Source organism: Leptidea sinapis, chromosome 24 (genome assembly GCF_905404315.1).
Source record: "Leptidea sinapis chromosome 24, ilLepSina1.1, whole genome shotgun sequence".
Taxonomy (NCBI): Eukaryota; Metazoa; Arthropoda; class Insecta; order Lepidoptera; family Pieridae; genus Leptidea; species Leptidea sinapis.
In genome coordinates, this window is record NC_066288.1 from 2,955,948 (window position 1) to 2,972,149 (window position 16,202).

General features: G+C 33.9%; 1 protein-coding gene across 1 annotated transcript; it reads left to right on the top strand.

Moving 5' to 3' along the window:
• Positions 1-337: 337 nt before the first annotated feature.
• Positions 338-12,684, top strand: LOC126971610 (uncharacterized). Its single transcript, XM_050817962.1, has 2 exons — positions 338-857; positions 4,028-12,684. The coding sequence occupies exons 1-2, from the start codon at positions 638-640 to the stop codon at positions 5,311-5,313; spliced, it is 1,506 nt and encodes a 501-aa protein (XP_050673919.1). The 5' UTR covers positions 338-637; the 3' UTR covers positions 5,314-12,684.
• Positions 12,685-16,202: the final 3,518 nt, after the last annotated feature.

Below are 16,202 nucleotides of genomic sequence, written 5' to 3' on the forward strand. Positions count from 1 at the left end.
TTTTCTCTTTCATAGAAATCACGCACCGATAGTATAATATTTCTTCCGCTACTTAGAATTCTTTTCGGCATGCTAACAGATGAAATATCACAAATATGAAAGAAAAACGCTAGGAACTTCACAGAACGACTCGACAGGAACACCAACATAGAGAAAACATATAATGACTTCTGTCAGAGGTAAAATAACTGTGAATGGACTATATAATGCTTGTATTATGAAAAAAGCATACCTTTGACGATGGCTGCATGGCTTTGCCCTTGCCTTTCCCATTTAATGGGAGAAGAATAAGAAAACATATTTTTTGTCAAATGTCAAAACACAGTAGTAGCTGTACTGTCAACTGTGTATAAATCAATAAATTCTTAAATAAAAATATTTTGTACATAATAATCATGATGTTCAGATGAATAAAAAAAAGAAATACCAGTTCTCATTCAGATCAGAGATAACAAGAAAGAAGAATATAGAATTTACATTGTAATCCCAATCTTCGAAGTTAAGGCTGTACCGTTTATATTAAAAATAATGTTAATTAAACTTCCCTAACATTAGTCTCTTAAATTACAATAAAATAAATTGAAAACTATGTCGGTTAACGATTTCAACAGTGTCGAGATTTGGTGTTAAATTAATAATGGGGTGTTTCCATAGCAAGAAAGAAATTTCCGATTTACATCCGAATATCTTTCGTGTTGTAAATATTGATGAGAGTGGTGTTGATCTTTGTTCTGGCCAGCTGGAGATAACGGACTCTGACATTATTCTGTACAGGGAAGGCAGAGATTGTACTGTTTGGCCCTTACATTCTTTACGACGATATGGTTTTGAGGAGGACTTATTCAGTTTCGAATCAGGTAACGACTTAGCTAAATACTCTGTGCTTTTTCATATATAATATATACCTACTTTAATACAAAATCGGGTTATGGGCGGTTTATTCTGTCTGACAAAATATTTTTAATTATTTATTTATATACACACTATGATTTATATTTCCTCCTAAAATGCTGAATATCATAACCCTCATAGAAATCTTTTTACTTTTATTATTATTTAGTAAAAGTTACTCAATCAGTATATGGCTAGGTACTTACAAATCAAAAGAAACAGTGTTTTGGGCGGGGATTTTGATTATTTTCAATATATGAAAATGTTATCACAGGTTTCCATAAATTAATTCAACAATAGCAATGCTCTTAAACAGTGGTAAAATTTTACAAGCACTAGTGATTAGATGCTTCTCATACCAGACATATTTTTAAATTTAGATTTTTTATTCACCTTACTAATTAAGTCTTATTATATTAAGTCTTACATGCATAGTTCAACCAGTATGAAATCCAGTGGTCAATGTTAAAGTGTATACAGAGGTAAATAATATATTAGATTTGTTGACTTTTAAAGAGCAATAAAATGCCTAGTTATTATCAAATCAGCCAAATTAATTTATTTTGGTTGAAAATTGCTAAAAGTCTGCAGTCTAAGCTATCTGTCAAGCAATTCCTATCATCAATGAACTGTATAGCCGAGTGGTTAGCAATCCTACCTACTACGCTAGGGGTCCCGGGTTCAAATCCTGGTAGGTGCAAGCATTTATATGATGAATATGGATGTTTGTTTCCGAGTCATGGATGTTTAAATGTATTTACGTATGTTTAAGTAAGTATATTGTATTAAATATATCATTGTCTTGTAACCCATAACACAGGCTATATATGCTTAACTTGGGGCAATATAATTTGTGTGAATAGTGTGTCAATATTATTATTATTATGAACTTTTATTTTTTTATAGAGTTAGCAAAGGCAAGTAATATTACTTGATGGCCAGAAGGCACCAGTTTGTCAACTATATACAGTTATGATTTCAATTTTCTGAATTCATATGTATACAGCATATGTATAATCTTTTGTGCAGTTTCATTATGTCATGACAAAATACATGTTTTGGTATATAAATGAATACATACAATTTTATATTGGACTCTATTTGACTATTATGGCTCTGCCCCCATGTCCATTTCCATAGGAGTGATTTAAGTAGTGTTGACATTATTTTTTTTTAATTTTGCCAAGCTATTTATGGTGAAGTTTGCTTAGGATCTCAGCAGAATATCAATACCATGGAGATTAAGAAGGATCCTATCTTCACTTTGTTGAGTGATGTTAGGATCTATCATTGTCAAGACTTTCTTAGGGATGTGTAGTGGTTAATATTTCCATTATTTAGTTATTTTTAAATATTAAGTTCACACATTCATTAAGTTAATAAAATAAACCTAAAAGGTACTACTAACCGCTCATTGAATAAGAATAATCATGTTTGTCAAGCTCAAGAATACATAAAAGTGAAAATAGGTATTATTATCATTTTTCAATGTATATTGCTACTATAATTTATACATTTGTATTCATTGAAAGTATTGTGAAAAGCAGTCGACTAGTTTTGACAAAACTACATTTGAAGCTTTCAAATTCAATTCAATTTCAACTTTACGTTTTGTTACTTTCTTACCTTAGCTGAATGGTGCAGGAGTGTTTTTGTGGTGAAAGATGATATTGCTTAGAAGACATTAGTTACGAACGTTTCACTGTTCGTTGGTTTTCAAGTGGCATACAAAATTAAAAATTAAAGGGCAGAATAAAAATAAATTAGACTTTGTTGTAAGGAAACTATCTAAAATATATATAAAAATATGTTCATTAGTCTCGCTAAAACTCGAGAACGGCTGGACCGATTTGGCTAATTTTGGTCTTGAATTATTTGTGGAAGTCTAGGAAGGGAAGGTTTAAAAGGTGAATAAATAAGAAAGTGTTCAGAATTAAATAGAAATTGTATATAGCCTATAACACTCGGGGATAATGTAGCTTCCCAACAGTGAAAGAATTAGTCAAATCGGTTCAGTAGTTGCGGAGCCTATTCAATGCAAACAAACAAACAATCAAATCTTTCCTCTTTATAATATTAATATAGATATACAGAACAACATCTGTCGGGTCAACTAGTCTAAAATAAAGACCTAATCTGCTGATTGTTCTAGCTCAAGTTTCCCAGGTACCAGTGTGTTCACTAAGGCTTTGCCACCATTTAATATTATAGACATGAGGCAGCCTATAATTGCCCCTCACCAAAGCATTGCTTCTTATTATTAGATTTGGTTGACAACTTCACATGTATCACAATAGACATGAACAGTAATTGCTCCTTTGCACAGCATACCAACTAGATTATGGGTACCACAATACCGCCTATTTCTGCTATGAATCAGAAATCTGTATACATTATTGTATTTCGGTCTGAAAGGCTCCGTGGCAAGTGAAATTGCTGGGCAAATGAGACTTTACATTTTATGTCCCAAGGTGACGAGCGCAATTGTAGTGCCGCTCAGTATTTTTGCATTTTTAACTAATCCTGACTGGCACTGCATTGTAATTTGCAGGGCGTATCAATTATACCATCAGCCGAACGTCCTGCTCGTCTTGTCCCTTATTGTCATAAAAAAAAAACACGTTTATGTCTTATCTAATTAAACCACGCAATTTATATGTCTCCAACACCAAAACATGCTAATTGAAGTCTCTGACAATTTTTAACTGACTAAAGTTGTAGATAAATTAAAAAAAAGCTTCAATGAAAAATCCAATGGGAATCTAAAGAGTTAAAAATAAGGTATTAAATTTTCGTAATTGGTATTTCCAGAAACTTGCAATATACTCTAGGACCTAGGTTATAACATACTAAGGTTAAAAAATCCCTTACAAAGTTCTAACCTATGTAAACATATATTGTATTTAAATTCTGCTCTACCATTCTCGTTCGGTCTCGTTCCTGTTGTAGCAGTATTTAGAGCATTATTGCTGGCTTGCTATGAGCAGTCACTGGCAGGGGCTGAATGTAAACGTAGTATAAGATTGCATAGAATGTCTTGGCAGTGAGCAATTTTGATCTGGAATGAAAACACCAGTGATTAGTTTTTTTTTAAATTTCGTCTGTCTGAGAATTTATATTTAGCATTGTTTTTCAGGAAGAAGATGTGAAACCGGAGAAGGTATTTACGCATTTAGATGTAGGAGAGCATCTGTACTGTTCCGGACACTGCAACAACAAATTCAACTAAGAAATGTGGTACACGACTCGGTACCATTTCCAGTTTCACGGATGACATCATCGTCTCACAGCCGCCAAACACTCCAAGCCAGTGTTGTTCATCGATCCTCTGTTGATAACGGCCCGCCAGACACTACATTACGCTCCACTTCAGGTATGCCAATGCTTCCTTGCAATACAGCGCGCACATCACCTAACGCAGATATTCTAGAAGTGACGCCGCTTTACCCTCGGTCACAAACCAATACTCACGCAACAAATGTTTACCAAGTGAATGACTTCAAAAGAGAGCATAATAATAATCAAGCAGAAAGTAGTACAGAAACAGGTCACGCTTACACAAATGATTTAAACAGAGACTTGGCGATGCTCAGAAAAACACTGCGACGTGAGATGGCCTTAACTGCTATACGGGATATTGAAGATGAAACGCGATTTCTTCAAGGTAGATACCTGGAGAATGAAGATGCTTCCACGTCGGAAAAGGTATTAGACAAAACAGATTCAGATATAAAAGAACCAACAACACCAACGAAAGATAACGACAATGTGACTAACGACAAGGAACAATTAGCTCCGGCAACCGGTGATACAGAAACTTCTGCTAGATATATGAATATGATCCCCAAAGAACAATCTCCCCCAGAAACAATTAAAGAGCCCGCAGCTGCCATAGCAGCGCCAGTGACACCTGTTATGCCATATTGCAATCTAACACTTGGTTCAAGCATTGAGGTTAACTCATATGCTAATCTTTTGTTAGGCGAAATACCTGATGTTATTAAGAAACGGGAACACCAGCAGAAGTTCTCGGAGTCCGATACATTTACATCAATGTCTCCAGTGGAAGACATGGAAGTGAATTACGCTGTTTTAGACATAGATACAAATAGAGAATTTTTAAAGACAGAAACAAATATTGCCAGTCCGGAAACCCAATCGTTCAATAGTTCCAAAAATGATAGCACAACATCCCATTCATCACATGCACGTAGCCGTGTGGTGTCCCAAAACAGTATTGATAAAAGTTCCAGTGGTAATGCTGTAACATCTCTCACTAGCATTGGTTACACTACAATAGACTTTGACAAAACTGTCGCATTGACCTCAGTCGCGGCGGCGGCTGACGCCAATCTGGATGCTTGTCGTAAAAGTAGGCATAACTCATGTGTCATCATTTATAATCCGTCTGATAAAAAATAATCATATAATAGAAATCAGGTTTTTGTATTCTTCATAACAGCTAACCAAAGGTTTAGAGATTACGGATGTAATGATAATATAATTGCCAAAGTTTTTGACAGGATTTTTCCAATATTCCAAAGTTACATACTTTAGGTAAATTTAGTTCTAAAAAGCCAAAGATTTTTAGCAATTTTTTTTGTATTAGCCAATAATATGGGAAAGGTTTTTATTAAAATTTTATATGTTCCTACAATTTTGGTAGCAAACAGTATAATTGGTAAATATTGTCCACTTCACAATCATAATAGAGTATAAGAAAATATAGTAGAATTATGTACAAGTCAATTCTATGAAATTTTATGTGTAATGAAGCAGATGTGTATATTAATTAAAACATCTGTATTGTATTAATACCTACATAAGCAAAGTACGTGTAGGTAAGTACAGTTGCCATTATATTAAAGTCCTCTTTTTCGCAGTTAAAATTCAAATTCAAATATATTTATTCAAAATAGGGATTTAAAATCACTTATTGAACGTCAAAAACTACCACCCATTCAAAAGACACTGCCTCAGACCTGAGAAGAATGGGCGCAAGAAACTCATCGGGCTTTTTCTAAATATAAAATATGGATTACAATGTAATATCGTACAATAAACATTTATAATTAAAGAGCCTGAGGGTGTTCGCTTTATTCCCAGTCCGTGGTGTCATTAAGAAAATCGTTTAGTGTAGACTTAAGTTGATAGTTATGTAATTTTGGCGCTCAGAGATTCTTTTCCACACACATAGTGAATGGAGTAAGAAATGACCTCTCCACATCGATAAAGTGGACGTCACTGGACAAAATTTTAATTGAGTAGAGTCGATTATCCAGCCTGCCAACCACGATCGGATAATTTGATAGTTAACCAATGTGCTCCAGGTTTTCAGATAATGTCGGTTGACGAAATTGTTGAAAACCTTTGAAGCGAAAACGATCATATAACAGAAAAAAATTAAATATACAAGGCTTGAATGTCAACAAAGTGTGGTACCGTGAGTTTACGTACAACAACATAATCTATTGTGGTTGGAAATATCCGTAGCAATCAAAATACAAAATTGCTTGTGCCAAGTAACATTATAAACATTAATTATATGAAATTGCGACAGTGACAGTTTGATATAAAAATAATTTAGACCGAATGAAACAGTGCGCTTAATGTTAATAGAAGTCAATTTAACAATTGATGTTAATATCATAATATGTGGAGTGTTTCTTTGTATCAATCCAATTATCTTTTAATAACATCATTTATTTTGTTTTATTTATACATTTAATTTGTTTATCTAATTTGTACGCATACCTACCTTATCTACATTATATGGTACCAATCATTTATAAATAAAATATACAAAAATAGGTTTTATTTAAATATTCACCGGATATTCGATTATCGAAAGTGTTTATGACAACAATTAGTCCGGTTAACATGTCTCTACTCTAATGTGCTATTTATGCTCTTGAAACAGGATTTGACATGTCATGTGAACGAAATAAAATATAGCAAATAACGCGATTAATGTTTTCTGTATATGTGAATAATATACAAATATCCTTATGCTGACGAAATAAGATTAATAAAGATAAAATTCAAGTCGTTAAGCTATACGGAACCACTGATCCATAAGGCTTATCTAATCTTATTTCAGGTTCTTAGATAAAAAACACGTCTTTGAAATTGACAGATACGAAAATGTTTATCGCTACCACCGATTAGAAAAGCTGCTTTTGTTGAGAGGAATCAGCTAATCTCAACAATAATAAGTAATTGTTCTTTGAAAAATATTGAAATATTGTAGTTTATAATAAAAGACATAGTTTTTTTTTAAATATAGGTACTATATTATAATAATTGATAATTAATAGTGTCAAGAGATACTATGACATAGAGTTATTTTATAAATAGGGTTTCAGAGGTCTCACACCTTACCATTGATTGTTTATGAACAATCTGTGTAAAACTAACAAAAGTTTCAATGATATATGGTATGCACTATGTATAGTGGTAGCCGATTTTATAGCGAAGCGCTCCTATATAAGGTTGTATCATAAAAAATTTAAAAATACTTTCTCATTTAAAAATACAAAATTTTTGAGGAAATATTACAATAATTTTTTGGATTGTATTTTTTTGTCATGTATGTTTTTGATCCCACCCTATTTATTTTCACTGATACGTTTAATTTATATTTTATATTGATGTGTATAAATGACCTTGCCAAAGATTTAGAGTTAATTGTACAATGTAATCTATTTAATGAAATCCTATTAAGTTTTTATTTAACTGTACAATAGTATAGAATTAGGCATGTTGTTGTATAGTTGTACTTGTAGCGCAAATACTGTTGCTATTTTTTGTATGCGATCAATAAATTAACGTTATTGCTTCGTTATTTTTAATTGTATGTATGTGTATTATGTCCATTATAGATATCCAAATATTTAACAGTATAGGGCATTCACAACTATAAGGTGTCACATTATTTTACCTACTTCGGTATAGCTTAGAGAGAATTTGAGACTTAGTCGCAGACCACTCACCACACAGTATAGATTTCCTATGTTATACATCAGTGGCCCCTGTCTTCTTTATATTGTAATGATTGTTAGCCGACTGTACATATAACATACTCGTCGTAACAATTAGTTATGTGTTTAAATTGATAACCCTCACTTCTGGGATTCATTACAAAAATAAAACTAAACACAAAATTTTATGAACGATGCAGGACTTGAACCCGCGATCTCTCGCGTTTCGTGTGAGCGCTATTTCCAACTGAGCCAACCGTTCGAGTGACGTATCGTTGATAAAATCTTGTTTGCTTTGTTCAACTTTCAGGTTATACTCGTCGTAATGTTTGTGTGAAGCAGTACACTATAAATGACATGTTCGTTGTATTGACTTGATAATATAGCTGTCTATATATTTACTAGTGCCAGGCTTCTTTACACAGTAGGTACGCTGGGTACGTGGGTGTCTTAGCAGCGTCGTTTTCTGTCGTCAATCTGTAATGTGCATCCACTCTTGTGTTCCATTTTAAAGGGAAAATTAGTTTAATCCTAGTGAAATTTTTGGGCTAATGATATTTAACATCGAATGTCTCAAAATGATGAGCGTATTTGCTACGCCTATCACTTTGGGTCTTTCAAGCATCCTGAGACCACCACCTGGTGCACTTCTTGCTTTTCTTATCTTTTGAAATTGATAAAGCTGTCATCTCTATGGGTAATTAAAAAAATACGGCTTAAAACGACAGTTGTACTCATCTCAACCGTAATTGATATTTTGTTTACACTTGGGGGTTCCAAAACGACGATACGCTTTGAAAAACTAACTTTGTGTTTTCTTTTTTTAATATATATACGCTCTACAGACGTGTCTTTTTCATTTGTTAGTATTATTTAAATCGTCGCATAAACTTTAAGTAGCTATGTTAAAGTAGTACCTACTGAGGCGGAGAGCTGAAGAACCTTTTTTTTACTTTTGCTGTTTAGCACTGCCTTTTAATTTGATGTCTAAGAAAAACTACATTAAATGGTATATTTCACTGTAATCACACAACAGTTAAGAAGCATTTACGGCCGTTTTCAGTACCGTATCTCTAGTTATGGATACATTGCTGTCACCGTTTATTGACACATTGCTGTCACCGTTTATTGACAAGATCTTATCTATCTACAGTTATGTCCAATATAGTTATAGTCCAATGCTTTATGTCGATAGGTTATTGAAATGTAAGTAAGCGTAAAGGGATAGATTTGTCTACCGCTAGTAAGTTAAACTAAGGATAGATAGGTTATTGAAAACGGCCGATAGTCAACATGTGACAGACAACAAATAATATTTTGATGTACATAGTGATTGTGACACGAACAAACATTGCCTATGCTCTGGTTAACTTCGACAGTGACCTTGTAAATAAAATAAATATATTGTGGTTAATCAACGCTCTCTGTTTGTTTTTATATTTATATATGTTTTTATATTGCACATTTGTTTAACTAAGGATGTATGATATACTTGTAATATTATATTTTGAACTGACAATAAATTATTCAACTTTTTTTTAGCCCCGCAGTATCATGATGTAGGTAGTGATACAGAAATATTTAATAAAACTATTTTAAGTTCCAAATGCCTGTTAATGTTTTATAATATTGCGTTATAATATAAGTCTAAGTGTGACAGACAACCACCACAAATGATATCCCCGCGGATAGCGAAACTATCTAAGAAAAAAGCGGTTGTATGAAACGTGCAGTCATTGATAGATTGACAGGTGACGGCTGTAATCTTTTTAAAAACGGATCACCTACGTTTTAAGCAACCGTTTGCTTTCAAACTTAGCAGGATTATACTTCGTCGCCATATTATTGCAATTACTATTTCAAACTTATGTCAAATGACTGCACGTTTCATACCAAACTAAATTTCAATTTTTACTGAGGCAGTCTCGCCTCTTATTACGTAGTATTTACATCCTCTTTGGTAGTGAATATTAGACATTCGTTGCTTTACCGCTCGCCCAACTTTAGGTACGCTCTGAAGTTGCACCCCAACTATTCGCAGCAACGTCGAAGAGACTTTGAAATTTTTCAAGGGGTATAGTGTTGTGGAAGATATGCTATATTATATTTATGATATCATATCTAGTGCCAAAAACATTCTTTTACTTTATGGTTCTGAATTTTGATAACAATTTAGTACCTAGTTTTACTTAGACTCATAAGGAAACGTTTTATATATAACTACAAATAACTGGCCTATACAGCATGTGTATTTATTTTTGATAAGCATAAACCGATGTGTATAATAGAATAAATTAATTTCTGCCTTTTGTAATAGTTTTGTTAAATAGAAATTATTTTGTACATAATTATATCGCCAATGCTCAAACAACGTGCACCAATAATTTTAATCGTGGCTTTATACTGAACGCTCACAAGTACAAGGTAATGGAATCATATAATTCTAAATAAGGAGATACTAGAAGTGACATACCTAGTCCAGCCATATGTTCTGTTACAAATGAAAATGCATTTTTTTAAAATAAAGTGATGTAATATTATTAAAATTTATGCCTACATATTTATTAACGTCTCAGCAAAAAATAAAAAAATATTCTATTCGAAATGGCCACCTTTAGCTTTTATACAGGCCTTTAATCTTTTTGGCCATGACATGGATTTACGCACTGTTTCCAAGGGAAATTCTGCCACTGCTTGCTCCACATTTTTTAAGAGAGTCGATGTCACCGTGTCGTTTAGAGCAGGCCATTTCCTCTAAAACTGACCATAATTTGAAGTCTAAAGGGTTGAGGTCTGGGCTAGTTAAGGCCACTCTTCAACTCTTATAAAGTCCGGAACGTTGGTTTCAAGCCAAGCTTGGGTAGTTCGTGCCTTGTGACCAGGTGGAGAGTCCTGTTGGGAAGTCTACGGTATATTTTTAAAAAGTGTATTGCTGAGAGGTTTCACAACATGATCCAAGACTGTAACTTGATACACTTTGGCTGAGGTTTTCACTCCTTTTTCACAAAAATGTAGTTTTGTGACTCCTTGATAAGACACGCCCCATCAAACCATCACTGACGCAGGATCCATGACCATGACCACGTTGTACCTTTCGTGAGCGTACACTTTATCATTTTGCTTATTGTAGTGTTCTTCAATCGTGAAAATTTTTTCATCGGTAAAGAGGATATTTCTGTTACTTTCACCTGCGTATCGCGACAGAAGGCGTTTTGATCGATCCACTCTCTTTAATTGTATAGATTGATTTAGGGCATGTCCTGAATATTGGCGATAAGCACCGAGCTTCAGCTCTTGTTTTATAATACGCGACAGAGTCCTAGCGGGAATCTTAATTTCTCGCGATAAGATTTTTTGTTGATTGTACGATTTACGAACATACGGCTGATACCAAGCTTTTGAAGTGTCTGGAATATGATCGACGGCTCCATACCCACTTTGTGCAAGGCGATCACTGCAATAGATACTATTTTCTTTAACACTCCATTCCATATTGTTATTTGATAGTGAACACGAAAAAATATGTGAAATGGCGCAAAATCGAAATAAGTTTTTAAAATAATATAGGTACGTGTTCCAATTTCAAAATAATTGAAAAGTTGAAAAAAAGAAAAGTTTTTATGTAACGGTATTTATGGCCAGACTAGTTTGATGTGGTAAAAATGTCGCCTCAGGTGACTTACAGATCACTACCGAAATAAGTAGTGATTTAGTATTAATCGGAACGGTGGACGTAAAACAACGGTAAATATGGTGTATTTCATAACTATACCAATCAAAATATTGCATTTCATTGGTTATCTTGTTTTAAGTATACTGATGTTTTATTTAAAAAGAAAACATATGGGAATCATTTTGCACACCACAGCTACACAAGTTAATATCAGGACCGTTGCAAGCAAACGTAGCAATATATTGTTAATAAATATAGATAGTTGTCCCGCAAGGAGTTAGCACATATTACACTTCTACTATCTTCTTTTTGTATTTTTATTAATGGAACCGCATCGATAGAATAAGTCGATTATTAAAATTAAACTTCTGCGGCCTTACAAATAAAATTGGCATAAAGTTTTATTTTTTTTGGGATTTTATGAGCTGGTAACTAAGAGGCATAAAATTATAATAAAGCATAAACCAAGAATATGTAAAATGTTTACAAATAGACATTTTGCTTACGAATGGTTTGTTCGGACGTAAAACGTTTCCCGCGTTTATTTGCAGGGCAGCTTGTCATTCGGAAAACTTCAGAATTATTATCATTGTATTGACAGTGTTGTCAACGATATTGTAAACATTTTGCATTTTCTTTGTTTATCATCAGTTATAACTTTCTACCGTAAAATAAAGTGAAGTGATAAGTAAACTGTGAAATGAAAAGTATACATATTTAGATAATAAGAAAAGACGACTTAAAGGTCTTAGTTACCAGGTCATAAAATCCAAAAAAAAAAACTTTATACCAAGTTTATTTGTAAGGCCGCTGATGTTTCATATTATGTAAAGGAAGAAAGCTATGGTGGCTATAATGTAGTAGGTAAAATACGTAGGCATATTATCACAACGACTGATTATAACTTATTCCTATTATTTTCCCCAAAATTGTGTTTTATGTGTCAACAAATTAAAAATTCATATGAAAGTTTTGATTTAAGCAAATTTGCCAACATCAACGTAAGTAGTTGTCTTCCAAAGGAAGCTTAGTACCTGAGTTTCAAATGAAAATAATCAAAACTTATGTATATTATTGTAATATGTAAGCACTTGATGTAATTATTGAATGTTGTAAATAAAATTTACATATTTTGTGTAATGTAGACATCGTTTTGTTTTTATGTATTTCCTCTGACAGTGAGTGGAGTCTTACCCAAGCTAAATATATTTTATTTGATGGACAGTTCAAATCTGCTGTGGGCGGTCCCGTGTATGAGTGTATAGTCCAGCGGTGACCGTTATTGCGCAGAAGTCAAAAGTAAGGCATCTGCGGGGGGCTAGAGGGACGAACGGCAAGCTTGCATAGTGCCGATTGGCTCGCCAGTAGAGTTGAGACGTACTAGGAAAAATGCAATACTAGGTATGACGGTGACTGTTACTCAAAAGTAACAGCGACAAATACCTGTTACAAAATACTAGCTGTTATTTTAATACTATCTGTGATAATATACTAGCTACTGTAGTGAGGCGTATATTTTTCGTTGTTTGGTGTTACTTGTTAGCGCCATCTATACGTATATACGTACGTACTTTCTCTTGTGGTAACTTCGAATTTCAAAAGTTCTGTTTAGGCAAAGCTGTACAGACCTATTAATTATTTTTATAGTTTTGATGTAATAAAAATAATCATTATACTTTCGGATTCATTATGTTTCAATAATAATCCTTACCTGGTACACAATGAAAATGTGCCCTTATCATACGAATAATTCAACAATAAAGTAGAAATAAACATCATAAAAATATATTATTCAGTAGGTACTATCAAATTACCAATATAGGTTTTTTCTTTCGAAGAGGTGAGCCGTATTTTCCTGCTCGTAGGCACAATATAACTGTGAATAAATACGATTACGATAAATGATATCAGAGACAGGGTCTTCCATTTGAAATTTACTTCAATATTTTAATTAGGTACCTACCTATCTTATCTTAACAATAGTATGTTAAATAAATGTATGAAAGTGATGTATCTATTATTTACAAATGTGTCTAACAGAAAAATATTCAGTAAACAATAAATGTAAACAGGGTTTTTTTTATCCCACATATTTTAAAAGAATAGTTGAACCATAACTATTTTATTACCGATTGAATTAAAAATAATATAACAGACCTACAAATCACACAATTACAGCTGTATCAAAATACTGTTAAAAAAAATACCTACTAAATACTCCTAATTATTTGTTCAGTAACAGGTATTACTCAAATATCAGTTGCTACTAAAATACTAGCTGTTATTAAATACTTGTTCAGTAACAGCTGTTACTAAAATACTAGTTGTTATCAAATACTTGTTCAATAACAGGTGTTACTCAAATAACAGTCGTTACTAAAATACTAGGTGTTATAAAATACTAGTTGTTACAAAATACTCCTAATACTTGTCACTGTTATTTTGGATATCTTGTCACAGTGACAACCGGTGATATTTTAATACCTGTGACGATAAATACGTCTCACCCCTACTCGCCAGTCGTATCCCGTCCCCCGTACCGATACGGCACCCCGGACACTTCAAGTGTACAGTCACGTTCTGATTGTATTCTTATTTGCTGTTATTCTTTTGGTTGTTTCTTATTAAATTTTGTTTTGGTCTGTTAAATTCATACACACACTCACACATATTCTATTGTTGAGAACTTTTTTGACGACCCTGGCACGTAATTAGCTTTGTACAGAAGTACTAAACACTTTAACATTAAATATTTTTCAAAGTATAATATTTGCGTTCGCAACAGTACCTAACTACCCATGCGCAGCTATCCTCCACATTTCGCTCTGCGCGAGTCTATTTGTTATTACAGTAAAATAATTTCATTACTATTATTTTACTATTTAATTAAAGTAATATTTGTAAAGCGGCCGCGACAGTACCCATGCGCAGCTATGCGCTTACGAGTTACGTGCTGCCACTTATATTATTTTACCCTTTGATGAGTGCACTCGTATGACCTCTCGGAAAGAATCTTAGCGACATTCTCGGCGGGAGCTTGTTTGGGTACACACTCCTAAGATTCTCAATAGAGTTCTCACGCTTGATGGCGATGGACGCAGAAGTAACTTCTGCGACAAACTTATATTTTTGTTTTTTAATTTATCAATGGGTAATTCCATCAAGGTGCTAATACGTTTCCTCGCATCGTGGATTCTTTTTTTATAATCTGTTAAACATATATTCCAGTAAACCGGTTCTGCTTGAAAATATTCTGGGAATGTCAATTCTTGTTCGATCATCCAAATCCCGCTTATGAGCGGGACATATATTGATGTTCAGTAAATACCACGCAACAACTGTTATAATGGACGAGTCTCTTGCTACTACGAGGGCTGCACTAAAAGTATCGGGAATGGAATATATCCACTGTTCCTGTCATATTTAAATCTTTTTAATTGAAAACTCCTTGATTTTAAAAATCGAATACCATTTATTTATTTAAAAAAGATTCTCGGTCTTGTCACAAGGTTTTTTCAAACTTGTTTAGTCATTGAGAAAGTGGAATTGACTCGAGAGAGAGCGATGATTTACCTTCGAAGTGGTTTAACACGAAAACAGTGTGTTGACCGGATGATTTTTGCATTTGATGATGAAGCCCCATCAAAAACCACAATTTATCGCTTGTTTGCTGAATTTCAACGTGGACGTGTCAAGCTCAGTGATGATCCCCGTCAAGGTCGTCCAAAAACTGCAGTCACAAAGAAAACGTTGATGCTGTGCGTAAGCTGATTGAGGAAGATCGACATGTGACATACCGCGATTCTGGCAACTTTAGACATTGGCATGAGTCAAATACAAATAATCTTGCATGAACAATTAGGTGTAAAAAAGTTGTTCTCCCGATGGAAATTTTCTCTGAAATCATTTGCTCTGTGAAGAGCAAAAAGCGGCTCGCGTTACTTGGTGCGTCAGAACTCTCGAAAGATTCCACGTAGGATCCTCAAATGCTGTATACAACATCGTATCAAGTGACGAATCCTGGATATACACGTACGAATTCGAAACAATAAACCAGAGTCGAGTTTGGGTGTTCGAAAATGAGTTAAAGCCAACAAAAATTGTTCGTTCACGGAGTGTTGCAAAAAAAAAATGGTGGCCAGGTTTGTCTCCAAAACCGGCCATGTTGCGACTATTCCTCTTGAGGGACAAAGAACGGTTAATGCAGAATAGAATGCTAGCATTTGTTTGCCACAGGTCGTTTCTGAACTCCGTAAAGAGAACTGCAACCGCCGCATCATCCTCCATCACGACGATGCGAGTTCTCACACCGCGCACAGAACAAAAGAGTTTTTAGAGCAAGAAAACATAGAATTATTAGACCATCCGCCGTACAGCCCCGACCTAAGGCCTAATGATTTCTATACTTTCCCTAAAATAAAGAATAAATTGCGTGGTCAGAGTTTTTCATCAAATGAAGAAGCTGTGGACGCCTACAAAACGGCCATTTTGGAGACCCCCAACTTCCGAATGGAATTGTTGCTTCAATGATTGGTTCCATCGTATGGAAAAAGGGGGCAAATTTCGCGGAGAATACTTCGAAAAGCAATAAATACATTTTTAAATAGTAATGTTGTATCACTTCCTTGATTCCCGAAATTTTCAGTGCCGCCCTCGTA

Bases quoted from the DNA above. Each gene is read 5' to 3' on its own strand.
- LOC126971610 (XM_050817962.1), top strand. From the start codon at position 638: ATGGGGTGTTTCCATAGCAAGAAAGAAATTTCCGATTTACATCCGAAT. The intron at 858-4,027 runs GTAACGACTTAG...ATTGTTTTTCAG, and splicing joins CTTATTCAGTTTCGAATCAG to GAAGAAGATGTGAAACCGGA.